At 45.2% G+C, this 17,998-nt stretch overlaps 1 protein-coding gene across 7 annotated transcripts in view; it reads left to right on the top strand.

The window, feature by feature from the left end:
- add3a (adducin 3 (gamma) a) overlaps window positions 1–17,998 on the top strand; it is a 145,057-nt gene that overhangs the window by 111,957 nt on the left and 15,102 nt on the right. For all 7 annotated transcript variants that reach the window (XM_083765103.1, XM_083765100.1, XM_083765106.1 and 4 more), the window contains exons 6-12: window positions 948–1,097; window positions 2,185–2,328; window positions 5,077–5,175; window positions 8,470–8,646; window positions 12,451–12,708; window positions 15,373–15,477; window positions 16,912–16,998. In XM_083765103.1, the coding sequence (XP_083621229.1) occupies window positions 948–1,097; window positions 2,185–2,328; window positions 5,077–5,175; window positions 8,470–8,646; window positions 12,451–12,708; window positions 15,373–15,477; window positions 16,912–16,998 (1,020 nt within the window). The remainder of the gene's footprint in view (window positions 1–947; window positions 1,098–2,184; window positions 2,329–5,076; window positions 5,176–8,469; window positions 8,647–12,450; window positions 12,709–15,372; window positions 15,478–16,911; window positions 16,999–17,998) is intronic.

The raw sequence follows: 17,998 nt of genomic DNA, 5'->3' as shown, positions 1-17,998 counted from the left end.
CAGACAGGTCGTTATTTACACTGGCATTCATTTCCCCCTGGGGGGTGTAAACCATCGATAGGCAGCCATCAATCATCGCTCTCTCCAATGTGGGCCGCCAGAAAGGTCCCCACGGTGCTGATCATAAGGTCATTAAGCAGAGGGAGGACTGCATCAATCTGTTTGTTGTTTGGTTGAGTCCGTACGGACAGGCAGATGCTCTTCACGTTGTTCAAAACGTGTCAGCGTACTGTAGGTCCTGGAGTGTGTCACGACCGTACCGTACGCCGTCGGCCAGTCCTTACAGTAATTACACTGTGAGTAGTGACTGTACTCACTGCTGCTGACAGGCGGACTAACCAGACCACATCATCATGTCACATGTACGTTCTACTGTCAGTCCTCATCCTAACATGTTTAAGATGAGAGAGATATCCGTCTCTCTCTCTCTCGCCTATGGAGAGGCCGTTTTGACTGTCCCAGTCTCCATGTCAGAGAGCAAGACACTAAACACCTTGACAGATGCCCTCTAAGCAGCCATCTGCTGGGCGAAGCATTGAAAGTCCCTCACCCAGGGTCCAGAAAATACTGCCTTATTCCCTTTCTTTGTTTGTGTTTTCTCTTGTCCACCACCACAGCTCCTAACCTAATCTCCCTGTTTGTCTGTGCTCATCTTTCTCTATGTGGCTCCCTTCCTGCACAGTAATCTGTAAACTGTATTAACTGCTAATTGGTTGGTAATTGAACTGTCATAGTAAGAACATCATGTCCACTTTGGCCCTGGCCAGCCCAGGATTCTTGCTAGTGTTCCAAATCATGTCCCTGAGGCACTGAGGACTGGAGTTGACTGGGAGGAAGAATCACTCGTAATAATGGGATTTCATGCATTCATGTCATCCATCTGAGATAGTTCTCTCCTCCCTTTGTCCCTCATGCTCACCCCGTGTCTGTTTGTTGCCCTTCTCCAGGTGAAGGTGAACATACTCGGGGATGTGATCGACCAGGGCTCCACCAATCTGAGGATCGACCACGCGGCGTTCAGCCCCCACGCCGCCATCTACTCCATGCGCCCAGACGTGCGCTGCATCATCCACGTGCACACTCCTGCCACGGCCGCCGTAAGTCTGAGCGACGGTCACGGGACCCTTCTTTGTGACGAGCTCACAAATGACGAGCAAGGCCCGGACGATCGTCACCACATTATCTGTTTCCAGATGCCTGCCTTGCATACAAAAAGAATTGGCATTAAAATATTACCCAATAATAAGTAATAATAATAATAATACAAATCATTGGTTTAGATTGGGCAAAGAAGAAGCCGATTACTCACAATTTGACATGACAGCTGTTAATTAATGTACAGCTTTTCATGGATGTGTCATAGCGGGACGTACCCACTAATTAATCTCATTAGTTTGCAGTCGTGTTTACCCTGTCGTAACATGCGGGCCTGTGATTTAAGACAAATTAAATTAAGCTTAAAACATCTTGATATCACAGTCAGTGATGAGTGCAGGCTGAGGACGTTCTTTAAGTGTTTCAGGGAGATTTAGATGAGCAAAACAGCAGCACGATTGTCTTTAAATGGACACTGACACAATATTAAAAACGCTGAATGAAACACTCTACAGTACTAATGATGTAATTAACTTTAATTGGAGAGTAAACAAGCGTGGGTATGCATGTATTATCTATTCAGTGAATCAGTGCACACTGACCAAAAGGCTTCTATGTTTACATGTAAGACATTTAGAGGTTCTGAAGCAATAGCTTAAATCCCTTGTCCTACTTAGTTTTGCCGTCGTCTGAATTACATTAAATGCTACAGTCACCAGATTAATTTAACCCATTCTGAACGGGCACCCATTTTTGGTGTTGGCATCATGTTATGCTTTAGCTATTGAAAAATAGCAGATCTACAAGCTCATAGCGCGCCACCGAGTGGCGCGCTACGAGCTTGTAGGTCTGCTATTTTTTTGAAAAATCGAAGAACGACTGACATTTATTTAATCTGATCTCAGGTCAGAATGGGTTAATCAGACCAGTGTGTGTCCAGTGGAAACCTCGTATGAATCTGATCTCAGGTCAGAATGGGTTAATATATTCCTGTGAATTATTATGGATGATACAGTAGAAGTAGTAAACAAGTGCTTTTTGAAAAAGAACAGAATGAGAATACATTTCTTTCCCCCCTTCTTCTCCCAGGTGTCGTCTATGAAGTGCGGTATCTTGCCCATTTCCCAGGAGTCGTTGATCCTGGGAGACATCGCCTACTACAACTACCAGGGCAGCTTAGACGACCAGGAGGAACGCCTGGAGCTCCAGAAGGCCCTCGGACCTTCAACCAAGGTATGAGACTCTAGTCCCGCACGGCCAGACCACTATTACACATAGAGTATATGGCCCTCATTTATCAATCGAGTGTAAAATCTGCCACAAATTCGAGTGCAGGTTTCGTAGTACACCCACGTCTCCACGGCATTTATAAAGTGATCGCAAACAGCTGATCCTTCCTTAATTTCGTTCTCACGTTAATAAATGTCACGGCTGAATTTGATCTGGCACGCCCTAAGAAATCAAGCCTCGCCCTCGTTTTTGCGACCTGAACCACTGCTATACGATCTGGAAACCATGGTTACCGTGCCTTTCTGCCCGCCTCACCCCCCTCTCTCATACACACACACACACACACACACACACAGACGCACACAAGCTGCACGCACACGCAACTTGCAAGCCCAACTAACTGGTGTGTTGTTAAATAAATAAACAACGAACACCTGCATGAATTAAATAAAGTTGTAGGCCTACCCTGTCTGTTCCCTCTCACCTCGCTTGCCTTGCTGTCATGTCCACGCACGCACGCACCTACATGACACATTAAATAAAGCTGTCTGTTTCTCCTCTCGCTTCGTTTCCCTTGCTGCCCGCCTCACCCCCCGCACACATATCGCAATTTTTCACTGTGTGTTGTTAGTTGTATATTAAATCATTAAAGTATTTTTAATTTAATATACAACAAGATATATTAGTGAACGAAAACCTGAACCTGTGAACCATAATTAAATAACAAATAGGCACACACACGCTGCTGTTTAGCAGGTGCTCCTCCTGTCCAGTGTGTCTGTCTGTCTGTCTGTCTGTCTCTCTCTATCACAGTGGTCCGTCCGTGACCAACTGACCATGCACGTTCCGACGTTCGACAGTCTATTTAGATTGCCTCGCAGACGTTAGTCACTGCAGTGGCCGCCGGCCGGGCTGTCAACTGTCATATGAATGTGCAGCAAAAACCGTATATAGCCTCATGTGGCTGGTGGTTGCTTGGCTGGGTAATATACCTATATATCTCCGATGCAGTTCCCACTTGCGCTGGGAGCCTGGCACGGTACATTTGGCATTGAGCGACGCGTCGGGTTTATTATATTGCACATACCGTAAGAAAGACATCGGCCTTCATGCTGTAGATTAGGCTACAGTAGGCTATACCACGTTGGGACTGCTGCACTATACTCTCCAACGTCCCGTCATGGAAATATTTCAGCACAGACAGCCCAAATCCTCGCATGTATGCGCTCATGCAAAACACTGTTTAAATGGCTTAAGCGTCTCTTGCAACATTGTTTTTAATTGCGCGATTTTATCTCCTACTAATTTCATATGACACATGTATTCCTTAACATTTTTATTTATTTATTTTTTACATGTAGCCCATATACATTATACATACCTTTTATATAAACATTTTAGGAGTGAATACATATATGTTTAGATGCCTGTGACAGCCTCTCAGCAGTTCAGACAAGGCTGCTCCGCTTGTGTAAAACAGAAAAACAGCGTACGCCAGCTGAAGAGTAGACGTGACTATTTGTCCTACTCAAGTTCAATTTCAAGCTTTGCCGGAAATGTTAAATGCCGAAAATGTCGGTAATTTCGGCGTGCGCCCATATTTTGGCGTACGCACGGTTGATAAATGAGGGCCTATATATCTATAGAGAAGACACCCGAGTTCTCCTCCCATCCACTTGCATTGAGTTGCTCAAAAGCGCATGAGGCGGATTCACTCCTCCTTCCTGGTAGGAACAGAGTGCATTCTGGGACGGATTGCAATGGTGAGTGGCCCCAAACACATGAACGCGCTGCCGTTGAACGCGCACGAGCGTGCGTCCGTCGTGAACGTGTACAATGATAGTCAACGGACAGCGCGTTCATGTGTTTGGGGCCAGGCTGCAATACCTTCATTCGGCCACTATGTCCATTTCGCCTCAAGATTTCCTCTGGGTGCCTTCTCTATAAATATATATACTCTAAGCTATTACACAATCACTGAATGCTATATAGAGTCTGAGGTAGGAAGCTGTCACCTGTTTCACATTCACATTCACGAAAATATATGTCTTTAAAATATTATTTTTTAATTTCTGCCAAACAACCTATATACAGTATGCTTTTATTTTATTTTTTAAGATATCTTTGGGGGCTTTTTCTGTCTTTATTGATAGATTGAAAGTAGGCTGATAGGAAATGGGGATGGAGAGGGAGGGAGGGGGGGGGGGGGGGGACGTGACACACAGCAAAGGTCGTCAGGATCGGGAGTCGAACCCACAACACGCTGTCAGGCTGCCCAGACGGCTACGCCAGGCGCCCGGCCGGGCCACAAGTTATATAGCCTATGCTTGGAATAATTAGATTTACGAGACGGAAGCGGGCAATCCGCTTGACCCCCCGGATCATTTTCAGCGATTCCGTGACTGTATCTGGCATCGTGAGACTTTCTGACACCCACGCAGAGTGACAGAACCTTCCCATGACCTTTCCTGACACCCACACACCGACCCCACAGACATCCATGCGATCTGACCCAGGACCATCATCTTTGTGTGGTTCTATAGGACTCGAGGAAAACGAGCTTCAATGTCAGAGGCAGAAGAGATCGTTTTCAACTGTTTGCCTATGCAGTATGTTTGCTGACATTCTAACTCGTGTGTGTGTGTGTGTGTGTGTGTGTGTGTGTGTGTGTGTGTGTGTGTGTGTGTGTGTGTGTGGGTGTGGGTGTGGGTGTGGGTGTGGGTGTGTGTGCGTGTGCGTGTGTGTGTGTAGGTACTGGTGCTGAGAAACCACGGTGTCGTAGCCCTCGGGGAGACCATTGAAGAGGCCTTTCACTACATCTACAACGTCCATTATGCCTGCGAGATCCAGGTGCGTGCACATGCGCACACACACACACACACACACACACACAACCTTTTGAGTTAGAACCATAACACTAACCAGTCATATATTTTCGAAAATTACACCATCGTTCAACAAAGTGACTTGAGTGGTTCAATAAACCAACATCAATGAATCCATGTCTTTTGTTGTTTATTATGAAAGGCATTCTGAATCTCTTCAGTCGCTTTTTCCACATTCAGACTTACTAGCTGCATTTTTAACCCAAAACATCATCTCTTTTCCCTTTTATGGAAAAACATCAAAAGCAAGGCTGTTAATCATATGACAGAGGGAGCATTTCTTTGCAATGATGTTACACTGCACACTGCCACAGAAGTCCCACGTCAAAGGCAAATATTTGGAATGGAGGTGGTATGGACGGATGAGAGAATCACGTTAGAAAGAGACACAGGAGGTCTGATATACTGGTGGTGCTTCCACCAACGGCAGAAAATGGCAGATCTACAAGCTCACAACATGTCGCACCGTGAGACTTTTGCCACGTGTTGTGACCTCGTACGACAAAGTGTAAACTACAGGTCGACTATAAATGTGGTGATCTGGAATTTAACAAGGACGCGTGCGTGCGCCCGTGCGTGCGCGCGTGCGTGCGCGACTGAGCGTGCACATGATTATTGCATGGATTTATTTGCGCAGCGTTGTAAATATGGTAGATATTAGAGCAGTGGTTGTTGCCCCATGCTGTAATAGGGACACCAAATCCCCTGTTTGAATCGGAAAGAAAAGCTTAATCCACACTAAAGCCTTAGCTTAGCTTCTAAAAATAAACCCTCCGGCTATGATTGACGTGATTTATAGGCATAGGAATTATGTATGTAATATTTGTAAACACGTTGGTCTCTCATAACTGTGTATTCCTGTATATTTGAGTCAGTCCTTATAAAGCAGTGGTTCTCAACCAGTGGCCCAGGGACCACCAGTGGTCCTTGAAGGGGTTCCACCAGGCCGGTGGTCCCCAGCTAAATGATGGGTAACCAAATGGACCTTATATTATAAGTCTTTAACTCTTGACCGAATGGTTTCATCATTGTAAGCTCTCAAGAGTTCAATTATTGTTAAACATCTGCATTACTTAATTTACAAGAAGTCTACACATTAATAGAATGTAGAAGAATTGTTCATTTTGATCGATAACAAAATATTCCAAGTCTTGGTTCTGAGAGGCTAAATCTCATCAAATGGTGGTTTGGTGGCTCAAATGCAGAATAAATAATGGGCCCTGCCCCTGATATGAAGAGGGTTGAAAACCAACTGTTCTAAAGTGTTTCCCAGACATTTCTAGTCACCGATATTTAGTTTGACTTTGTCTGTCTTGTTAATCATCTACATACCATTCATGTTGGCAGAGTGGTTAGTTATTAAATGTGTTGGTGAAGGAGAGGCATCACTACGGGTGCATTTTATTCCATTCTTACACTCACTCAGTTAGGTTAACACTGAGGGTTTTACTGTGCATACATTGTATAGTGGTTAACCCATTCTGACCTGAGATCAGATTCTAAAAATGTCAGTCGTTCTTCGATTTTTCAAAAATAGCAGACCTACAAGCTCGTATCGCGCCACTCGGTGGCGCGATATGAGCTTGTAGATCTGCTATTTTTAAATAGCTAAAGCACGACATGATGCCAACACCAAAATGGGTTCCCGTTCAGAATGGGTTAAGGACCGTAGCTCTGGAGCCACAAGTGCACTTAACATGGCATACTCTCGCTCTAAATAATGAATAAATTGCCCATTTTTACTGTAAAAAAATAAAATAAAAGGAATGCTTCTCTGTTTTTCTCCTTGCCATAATATGTCCAAGGCCTGTCAACCAATTATATTCACTGTCTCTAATGCTAATCTAATTTAAATGGACATGAAACCCACATAGGCCGATTTGGCAGTTTGTTTTCCTGTACAGGTTAGAATCTACAGAAGCGTGAAAGAAACATGGCAGGCTGACCTTATAGGTGCAACCACCGTATGCGACGTGCAACTTCAGTATAAATGGGCATATAACTCCAGCTCTAAGCCCCTAGCCCTAAATGCTTAATTCTCAATATAAGTACCACAGACTTAAAATCAGTCTTAAGTCGAAATTTTATTCTGACCCCTCCACGAAAAGGCCTCGTTGTCCGACCTGAACCCTTATCTATCATTTATACATTATGGATCAATAGTGTGGACTCGGACAGTTTTTCGTCTGTGGCATTTTATTGTTTCCTAAATGTAAGTCTAATACTTATTTATTTTTTACATAAAACAACCATTTCCTCACATTAGCCATTTGAGTCATCTCCTTATAGGCTTCACATTGTCTATTTCTCAAATTCTACTATTCTCAAATACTCTACTTGTGGTGGCATTTGGGCTTCACAAATATAGTAACAAGTCAGCACGCACGCACGCACACACACACACACACACACACACACACACACACACACACTTTTATTTGAGCAAAGTCCTGCATGTGGAGTGGAACCTCTTTGTTGTCAAACATGGCCTTTTGTCTTCCTTAAACGGAGGAGGCAGAGTAAACAGAGAAGACCGGAGGACACCGAGGTTCTTTGAGGTGGTCTGGTGTTTAGTTTGACGTTAGCACTGAGGATGTTCCTGTGCCATGTTCCTGTACATGTGCCCAGACTTAGTGTTGTGGTTTACGAAGCTCTTACAGCCCCAATAAATGCTTTTGTTTGTCTGCGTGCCAAATATCCAACGGCTGTCAATCAATGCATATTTACTGTATATTATTTACTCTCTCTAATGTTAATCTCATGTAAAGGGAAATGAAACTTAAATGACCTTATAGTACGCCGCGATGTCGGCAGCACGGCTAATGGAATTATTAATGGATAATGGGTGTGTTGGCACTGGTCACACATCCACACATCAAAACCGTGTAGCATCAGACATACAGAAAAATGAATCAATAAGAAATACATTAGTACAATTGCGACATACTAGAGTAACTAGACAACAGCATGGGCACTGTAAATGTACCTGGCAATCAGAAATACAATATGTGGTTGACGGCCTTTACTAGCGTTCGCTACTATACAACACTGACTGTAAACAACAGCGTGGTTCAAAGTCAGCCCAGAGGTTCAAGTATCTTGGAACACATTATGACAATACACTTCAAACAGCATTATAACTCTCCATTTCTTTCTTTCCTACCCTGTGGTTCCAGGTGAATGCCATCTCAATACACTTCAAACAGCATTATAACTCTCCATTTCCTTCTTTCCTATCTCCCCTACCCTGTGGTTCCAGGTGAATGCCATCTCATGTGCTGGCACCGTAGACAACCTGATCGTGTTGGACAGAGAACAGTACAAGTCCCGAGTGTTCGACGTGGCCAGCGCCGCGGCGGTGAACATGGGCAGCCAGCACAAGTGGAAGCTCGGCGAGCTGGAGTTTGAGTCCATGATGAGAATGCTGGATAACCTGGTGAGTCGATCTGTAGCCTCGCTGGGAACGTAAGCCCTCCGTTCTCAGCAAACCGTACCTGCAAATTCATAACTGTGTTTGGCCCGCGGTTTTCCCGTTTATACACCAAATGTCTTTGCCAAAAATAGCTGATCAACAAGTGTTGTGAGCTTGTAGATTTTCTATTTTGGGGCGAATGTTCTCCCCAGAATAAGTGGGGATGGGGGGAAGAATAAGTGTGTGTGTGTTGTGTGTGTGTAAATAAATATTCATGCAAACACAAATGTGGAACAAAATAGGATATTTATTATTTAATCACGACCCAGAAGAATGGGTCTTCAAACCAAACATTGGTCACTCATGAGTCCTCACAACCGAGTGTTTAGCCAACACTGCCAGAGACCAAGAGCACTTAATAGGAAATCACGTGTAAACAAGACACCGGAATATGACGTGACGGAGAAGCACGTACAGTATGGCGTAACGAAGACAAAAAATGATTTCCAAGGAGGATGTTCGCAGACAGGTTGAGTCATGGGAGTAAGAAAAGACAGGGGGAGAAGTATTGTTTCAGGAATGAGAAGAGGGGAGGGGAGGGGAGGGGAGGGGAGGGGAAGCGGCTGGATGATTAAAGAGGAATGAAGGTGCGTCACTGGTCCAGCGGTGCAGCTGTGTCTGTCCCTGTAGGCTGTGGTTGGGGACGTAGAACGGTGGGAGTTTCAGTAAACACAGAAACACAGCGGATCCCATAGCTGTCTGTCTGCAGGGCTCAACAACACAAACCCTCCGCCGCGTCTTAATCCGGCTGACTGACTTTCTGTCAGTCTGTGTCAGTGGGTCTCTAATCTAGTCTTTCTGCCTGTATGGCTCTTTCTCTGTGGCTCTTTCTCTATCCTTCTCTGACATTCTCTTTGCTCTTCCAGTCTTCCTCCCCCTTCTCCATCTCCCTCTCTTGCTCTCTCCTCTCCTCTCATTCCCTCCTCGGTGATTCATTGCTCGTCTGGTCCATTGAGCGGCGGACCAGCTCCTCTCTCTCCCCTTGTGTTCTTCCATCGTTGCCGTCTCTCTCATACCTCATAAACGGAGCCTTTCTCTGGAAGAGCAGTTGGGCGCTCGAATACGCACCGAGTTGTGTAATCTTGCACATCACCGTAAAATGGGGGATCTATACGCTGGTCTGCCAAGTCGGGGTCGAATTGAATAGAATATCCTTTTTATGGTTGGAAAATGGTCTGGAGAGAATGTGGGGCCAAGAGGGAGGACGTTGACATGTGAGGGAGAGATGGGAGTGTGAGAGGACTGGACACATGAAGACAGAGGGAGGGGACAGAGGGAGAGATGGGAGTGTGAGAGGACTGGACACATTAGGACAGAGGGAGGGGAGTGTGAGAGGACTGGACACATGAGGACAGAGGGAGGGGATGCAGTGGGTGAGAGGACTGGACACATTAGGACAGAGGGAGAGATGGGAGTGTGAGAGGACTGGACACATGAGGACAGAGGGAGGGGACAGAGGGAGAGATGGGAGTGTGAGAGGACTGGACACATGAGGACAGAGGGAGGGGATGCAGAGGGTGAGAGACAGGAAATGGCTGGGCTGACTGTGTCCTCTGTGTTGCCAGGAACCCCTCTGGTCACACAGCACTGTTTTTCCTCTCTCCCTTTGAGGGCATGGGGAGCGGCCCCGACCCCCCCCCCCCCTCCTCTCTCCCTCGCCCCCGACCCCCTCTCTATTGATTAAACTGGGAAACAAACTGACAGTGCTAATTCCGGACTGGACCACGGGACTGTAAATCCTGTTGCAGTTTTGGCTTTTGGTGGACAGTGGCACGGCTGAGGCCAACTCATACTTAGTCTGGACGACTCTGTAATGATGATAATAAAATAACGACGTCTAGGCTTCATGTGGATGTCTGACTTTGTGTGGCCAGTCATGAATGATGTATCTATGACATATGACATATGATAGTTGGGATGATCCAGCCTCCATTGATCCTATTAACCCATTCTGACCTGAGATCAGATTCATACGAGGTTTCCGCCGGACACACACTGGTCTGATGAACCCATTCTGACCTGAGATCAGATTCTAAAAAATGTCAGTCGCTCTTCGATTTTTTCAAAAATAGCAGACCTACAAGCTCGTATCGAAGCATAACATGATGCCAACACCAAAATGGGTGCCCGTTCAGAATGGGTTAAAGGTTTTATGACATTCATTTTCATTTATTTTTCTTTTTCTTTTTTCTTTTAGGTTTTATGACCTCAATTACACCCAAAAAACCTGAACTTTGAACATTCAGTGGATTTTCTGTGGTCTGAAGTTTTCTTTGGGGTTTGGAGCTACTTTTGAGCTACAATGAAAACAGGCAACACAGTGAAAACAGTGACATCTGCTGGCAAATCCCATTGACATATATGGGATTTGCAGTAAGTGATGTCACTTACTGCCGGCAAATCAGAGCACCTGTTTGAGCCAGAAAACCCCAGAAAATGTACTGAATGTTAAAAGTTCATGTTTTCTGGGTGCAATTGAGATTAGAAAACCTAAAAAAAATAAGAACAATTCCAAAACCTTTTTTTTAATGTCACAATCCCAAAAATCTCAAAGTGGGGTCCGGGGACCTTCAGGGTTTCTTGAGGGGGTTCCAAATGGACACAGGTCTGTAACTCTGTGGACCAGTGGAACCAAATGGACCTGTAAAGGGTCCACATGTTACATTCTCTCAGAGTTATAGGGCTCCCTACAATGAAGAAGTTTGATCTAAAACATTTAGACAGCGCTTTTTGAGATTAAACCGGGACAATACAGCCTCTTCTAGATGTATCAGCGTAATCATTTAAAGAGGATTTAATATGAACAGAGCGTTCCACCACAGCTCTCTCTCTCCATCCAGGCCTGTTGTACCAGAGTGTCTCTCTCTCTCTCCATCCAGGCCTGTTGTACCAGAGTGTCTCTCTCTCTCTCCATCCAGGCCTGTTGTACCAGAGTGTCTCTCTCTCTCTCCATCCAGGCCTGTTGTACCAGAGTGTCTCTCTCTCTACATCCAGGCCTGTTGTACCAGAGTGTCTCTCTCTCTCTCTCCATCCAGGCCTGTTGTACCAGAGTGTCTCTCTCTCTCCATCCAGGCCTGTTGTACCAGAGTGTCTCTCTCTCTCCATCCAGGCCTGTTGTACCAGAGTGTCTCTCTCTCTCTCCATCCAGGCCTGTTGTACCAGAGTGTCTCTCTCTCTCTCCATCCAGGCCTGTTGTACCAGAGTGTCTCTCTCTCTCTACATCCAGGCCTGTTGTACCAGAGTGTCTCTCTCTCTCTACATCCAGGCCTGTTGTACCAGAGTCTCTCTCTCTCTCCATCCAGGCCTGTTGTACCAGAGTGTCTCTCTCTCTCTCCATCCAGGCCTGTTGTACCAGAGTGTCTCTCTCTCTCCATCCAGGCCTGTTGTACCAGAGTCTCTCTCTCTCTCCATCCAGGCCTGTTGTACCAGAGTGTCTCTCTCTCTCCATCCAGGCCTGTTGTACCAGAGTGTCTCTCTCTCTCTCCATCCAGGCCTGTTGTACCAGAGTGTCTCTCTCTCTCCATCCAGGCCTGTTGTACCAGAGTGTCTCTCTCTCTCCATCCAGGCCTGTTGTACCAGAGTGTCTCTCTCTCTCCATCCAGGCCTGTTGTACCAGAGTCTCTCTCTCTCTCCATCCAGGCCTGTTGTACCAGAGTGTCTCTCTCTCTCCATCCAGGCCTGTTGTACCAGAGTGTCTCTCAGGCCTGTTGTACCAGAGTGTCTCTTGAACATGTGGTCCTCTCTCTCTCTCTCCATCCATCCATCCAGGGCTACAGGACGGGCTACGCCTACCGGCATCCCATCGTGCGGGACAAGCCGCGGCATAAGAGCGAGGTGGAGATCCCGGCCACCGTCACGGCCTTCATGTTCGACGAAGACACGGAGGGCGCCACGCGGCTGCCCTTCAAGTTCCTCCAGCAGAGGCAGCAGCGGGAGAAGACGCGCTGGCTCAACTCCCCCAACAGCTACACCAAGGTCGCTGTGGAGGCCAGCGACGACCGCCATCACCACAACCGCACCACCATGGTGAGTCAGTGTGTGTGTGTGTGTGTGTGTGTGTGTGTGTGTGTGTGTGTGACTGTGTGTGAGACCATGCGTAGTTTAACCCATTTTGAGATCAGATTAAAAAAATGTCTTCTACATCCTGACAGTTTTCATTCTGACCTGAGATCAGATTTAAAAAAATGTCTTCTATGACGGTCGCTCTTTCGATTTTTCAAAAAATAGCAGACCTACAAGCTCGTAGCGCGCCACTCGGTGGCGCACTATGAGCTTGTAGATCTGCTATTTTTCAATAGCTAAAGCATGACATAGTGCCAACACCAAAATGGGTTCCCGCACAGAATGGGTTAACCCATTTTGAGATCAGATTAAAAAAAATGTCTTCTACATCCTGACAGTTTTCTGAAAAAAGCTATGTTTCAATGTCAGTCGTTCTTCGATTTTTCAAAAATAGCAGACGAGTGGCGCGCTACGAGCTTGTAGATTTAAGCAATAAGCCACGAGAGGTCTCAGGTTACCGGGTATTTTACACTGGCTGGGGGGCGTAGGCAGACCCGACGCACAGCGGAGGAGGGTCTTCTACCTCCCAGCCAGTGTAAAATACCCGGTAAGCTGGGGCCTCGAGTGGCTTATTTATTGCTTTTCTAAAACGGTTACAAACATATAGCAATATTAACCTAATAAAACTATTAAACTCACAAAAGTATTCTACGCTTTGCGCCACCAGAGCGAGCGAGCCAGAGCCACAACACTTCCTTGTTTTGCTCGGCAAGTAGCCTATGTGACGGGAGAATAGCGCTTGATGTATTTACGGGGCTGCCTGGAGCCACACATTCACAGTCATATGAGCCGGGCGGTGCTTATAGACGCCCGCACGGCATGTGTTTGTAAAGCAATCAAGCGCTCCCCTTCCCCAGTTCAGCTACAAGGCTGCAGTTTGATACAAAGTGATTGAAGGACTGGGGTTATCGGTGAAATTTACACCGGTCACGTGACGGTAACCAGCCAATCAGAATGAAGTATTGGGACTACCCCGTTTTAGAACTGCTATTTTTTCAATAGCTAAAGCATAACATAAATGCTAAATGGGTTTTAACAAATGTAACTAAGCCTTAAGGGTTTGTTCTATACTCGCATACACAGTGAAATGAGGTATCTGCATTTAACACATCCTCGTCCAAGTATCAACAGCAGCGTGCTGTTATGGGTTAAGTGTCTTGCTCAGGGACACTTCAACACATTGCTGAGGCCTGGAATCGAACCTGGGACTTTGACTACTTGCCAAGTTGCCCCGATGATGAAGACTTGTTTGAGTCGAAACCTGATTTTAGATCCGCCCTCCTTTTTGTTGGGTGCTCGGTTGGCCCCGCCCCTCTTTCTCGAACCTGGGACCTGAGCTATGGCCAGTGGCCACCCATTGGTTACATTTGTACCCCCTCAGTTACAAATATGCAAAGTGTGAAATGGGGATGTCATTTCAACATCAATATGACACAGATTGTATGTATTATCAATGGCCAGCTTGTGTGGATTATAATGGTCGTTTCTGCTCAGAAAGTCATGTTGATTTGGACCTGAACAACTCCCCTTGTTTTAGATCTTGTATTAGACTGCCCTCTATTGGTAAAAATGTAGAATTGCATGTCATACTATCTTATTGGCCCTCAATCATCAAGCATGTACGAGGGTGTAGCAGCATCAAATCAAGTCAATATGATTTGCATAATATTATACAAGAAACACTTTCCTGGGTTTTTTTTTAGATATTTTTGTATTTAAAAGTGCCAGTGATGTCATCATGGGCACTAGTCTCACTTCCTTCCTGGACTACATACACGTTGTCTCAGTAAGGTGAGTGCAGCAAAGCATTCTGGTCAGTGTAGTAATCCAGCAGTGAGACCAGGCAGTGTCCATGACATCACAGACACTTTGAAATACTAAAGTATCTAAAAACACAAATCATCCACATATAAAACCCAGGAAAGTGTTTCTTGTCTCCCAAACATCATTAACACAATCAGCACTGGGATTTATTTCAAAATAGCAGCTTGCGGTGCCAATGAATAATCCCTGGTGTTCATATTCTGAATGTGTTGAAGTCAGAACTGAAGAGCTTAGTATATCCATCTGGTCAAAGCCACAGAGTGCTCCCTAGATTAGCCCATTCTGACCTGAGATCAGATTCATACGAGGTTTCCACTGGACACACACACACACACACTGGTCTGATGAACCCATTCTGACCTGAGATCAGATTCTAAAAATGTCAGTCGTTCTTCGATTTAAAAAAAAATAGCAGACCTACAAGCTCGTAGCGCGCCACTCGGTGCCCCCCCCCCCCAAAAAAAGACAACAAATCCGAATATTTTTCTCTCGTTTGATATCAATGAAAATGCGCTAGGCTAGGACGTGTGTACCGTCGGTTTGATTAGCTATGACGTTTCCACACGTCCTACGGTCTGGGTTAAAATAAGATCTGGTTGCAAAAGGGGTGAAAGTGGCTCTTTTTTGAGGGAAGCAGAGTTGGACATTGTCTTAAGTCTAGCTAGAGTTTTGGGGAAAACACCAGACTAGTTGGTCTTTGATGGACAGTGAGAGACACTCTTGATTCCCAATGCGTAATAATGTTAGTTAGAGAAGATAGATTGAACTTGATCTTCCTTCTTCTTCTTCTTTGTTCTTCTGCAGTGGATGAAAGCGGAGGAGACGGGCACCCCGATCAGGATTGAAGACCCCAATCAGTTTGTCCCTCTCAACACAGACCCCAGTGAAGTGCAGCAGAAGAGAAATAAAGTGAGTCTGAACTCTCCTCTGAGGTTTACTGTACCGTCATACAGCAACTGTAGCCAAAGACACTAAGACAGTGGCAAAGGTGTGTAATGACTGGGCCTAGAAAAATGTGGATGGGTCTGGTTTCTGTTAAGCTCACATAATACATATTGTATTAACCTGGTGGATGATGATGTCAATATGACTTTCCTTTTCTTTTTCCTTTGTCTGCTTGGCTGCTTTCCACCATGAGCAGCACTTATGCTGCTTTCCACCATGAGCAGCACTTATGCTGCTTTCCACCATGAGCAGCACTTATGCTGCTTTCCACCATGAGCAGCACTTATGCTGCTTTCCACCATGAGCAGCACTTATGCTGCTTTCCACCATGAGCAGCACTTATGCTGCTTTCCACCATGAGCAGCACTTATGCTGCTTTCCACCATGAGCAGCACTTATGCTGCTTTCCACCATGAGCAGCACTTATGCTGCTTTCCACCATGAGCAGCACTTATGCTGCTTTCCACCATGAGCAGCACTTATGCTGCTTTCCACCATGAGCAGCACTTATGCTGCTTTCCACCATGAGCAGCACTTATGCTGCTTTCCACCATGAGCAGCACTTATGCTGCTTTCCACCATGAGCAGCACTTATGCTGCTTTCCACCATGAGCAGCACTTATGCTGCTTTCCACCATGAGCAGCACTTATGCTGCTTTCCACCATGAGCAGCACTTATGCTGCTTTCCACCATGAGCAGCACTTATGCTGCTTTCCACCATGAGCAGCACTTATGCTGCTTTCCACCATGAGCAGCACTTATGCTGCTTTCCACCATGAGCAGCACTTATCATTGTATTTTAGCTAAGTAAAGTACACAGTACACCAGCTCAGTGGCCTGGCGCTTAGAGTGTCTGCCCTGAGAGTGGTTAAAATTAGTGTGACGCTATATTATTCTATTTTCTTTCTGGGGACCCCCCTGGTACCACCCCAAGGACCCCTGGGGTGGGGTCCGGGGGGACAGCCGGACCCCACTCTGAGAACCAATGCGTTAAACTGTTAACCCATTTTGACCTGAGATCAGATTCAAAAAATGTCTGTTTTCAAATGTTTCTATGTCAGTCGTTCTTCGATAAAAAAAAAAATAGCAGACCTACAAGCTCATAGCGCGCCACCGAGTGGCGCGCTATGAGCTTGTAGATCTGCTATTTTTTAAATAGCTAAAGCATAACATAATGCATACCAAAAGGGGTTCCCGCCCCAGAATGGTGACAATGGTGACCTCCTTCCAAGATTCACTGCTGAGTTTCTCATTTAGCTCGTTGTAAAGTCTTTGCGTCTTTGCTGGCTCCATGACACAAGTCTTGACGACATCATCCAATGTGTTGTTTCTGCTCTGTCACAGATCAGAGACCAGAACAGGTATGACATAATGTGTTGTTTTTTGCTCCGTCACAGATCAGAGACCAGAACAGGTATGACATGATGACATCAGGACCACGTTCCCAACACCTGGCTGGCATCCCCATTGATCCCCCCCGACAGGTGAGAGTTGGGACAACGTAGCATGCTGTGCTACTGTGCTACATCTCTTTATAAGACACTGCAGCAATACCATCGGTCCACAATAAATATAAACACCAATGGAATAGTCTGTTCTCTCGACCTATATTTGATTAATATAATAGAAAGACACCGAATGTATGTAACAATTACTAATGCTAACCTAGTTCATTACAGTTTGTCACGTAGGTACATTTCTTGAATCAAACTTAACATTTGCAAAGCACTCAAAGTTCATTTCTCTAAACAAATCGAACAGCCCTATACACAATGTATTACTTGCAAAAAGCTGCTGGTAACTTGGTCTAAAATCCTTCCATCTCTCAAATGTAAATATCTGTCAATGAACATGTGAGTTTGTTGGATTGAATACATTATTAGTCACAACATGTAAACAGCATGTACAGTTACAGGTACAGTAAAACATTTAGGCCAAAAGGATAACACAAAAGGTTCCATTGTGATCCTATATATTCAATTCATCAACAGAGTAGAAAAATAGCTATGTGTTCAGAGGAGCGGCAGCAGTGTATACATGACCCCTCAATTCAATGGGAATTAATATCCAACTCCACTGATAGAATAGATGCTTTTTCGGACCAGTTTTGCCAGTCCTCCACATCACAGCGGATATGGTCTGGTTGCTGTTGGGCTTCTATATCCAGAAAACAGTTATTTTCAGGGGAAAAGTACCTGTGTTCCAATAAATGGATCCAAACAAAATAAAAAAAATTGTTAATACTTTTGTGTTCAATATAAAAACCCATAGAGATTCAACCACTTTGGCTTTCACGCAATCTTGTTTTAATGACTTTTGTGTGACACTGTAGTAAGACGAAGTAGGGCATTAATTTACAAAAAATACATAAATGTAGTTTCATGAATGTGCTAAAGCATTTGGCATTTGTTAAAAAAGAGTAAGAAATGGCTATTCTGTGCCAAGTAGAATCTACTGTAGTAACTTTGAGAATTTCTATTCTGA

This window comes from Protomyctophum parallelum (genome assembly GCF_964188405.1).
Source record: "Protomyctophum parallelum genome assembly, chromosome: 5".
Classification (NCBI taxonomy): domain Eukaryota; kingdom Metazoa; phylum Chordata; class Actinopteri; order Myctophiformes; family Myctophidae; genus Protomyctophum; species Protomyctophum parallelum.
Note: the sequence above shows the minus strand (reverse complement) of the source record. Positions and strands in the feature narration are given on the sequence as shown.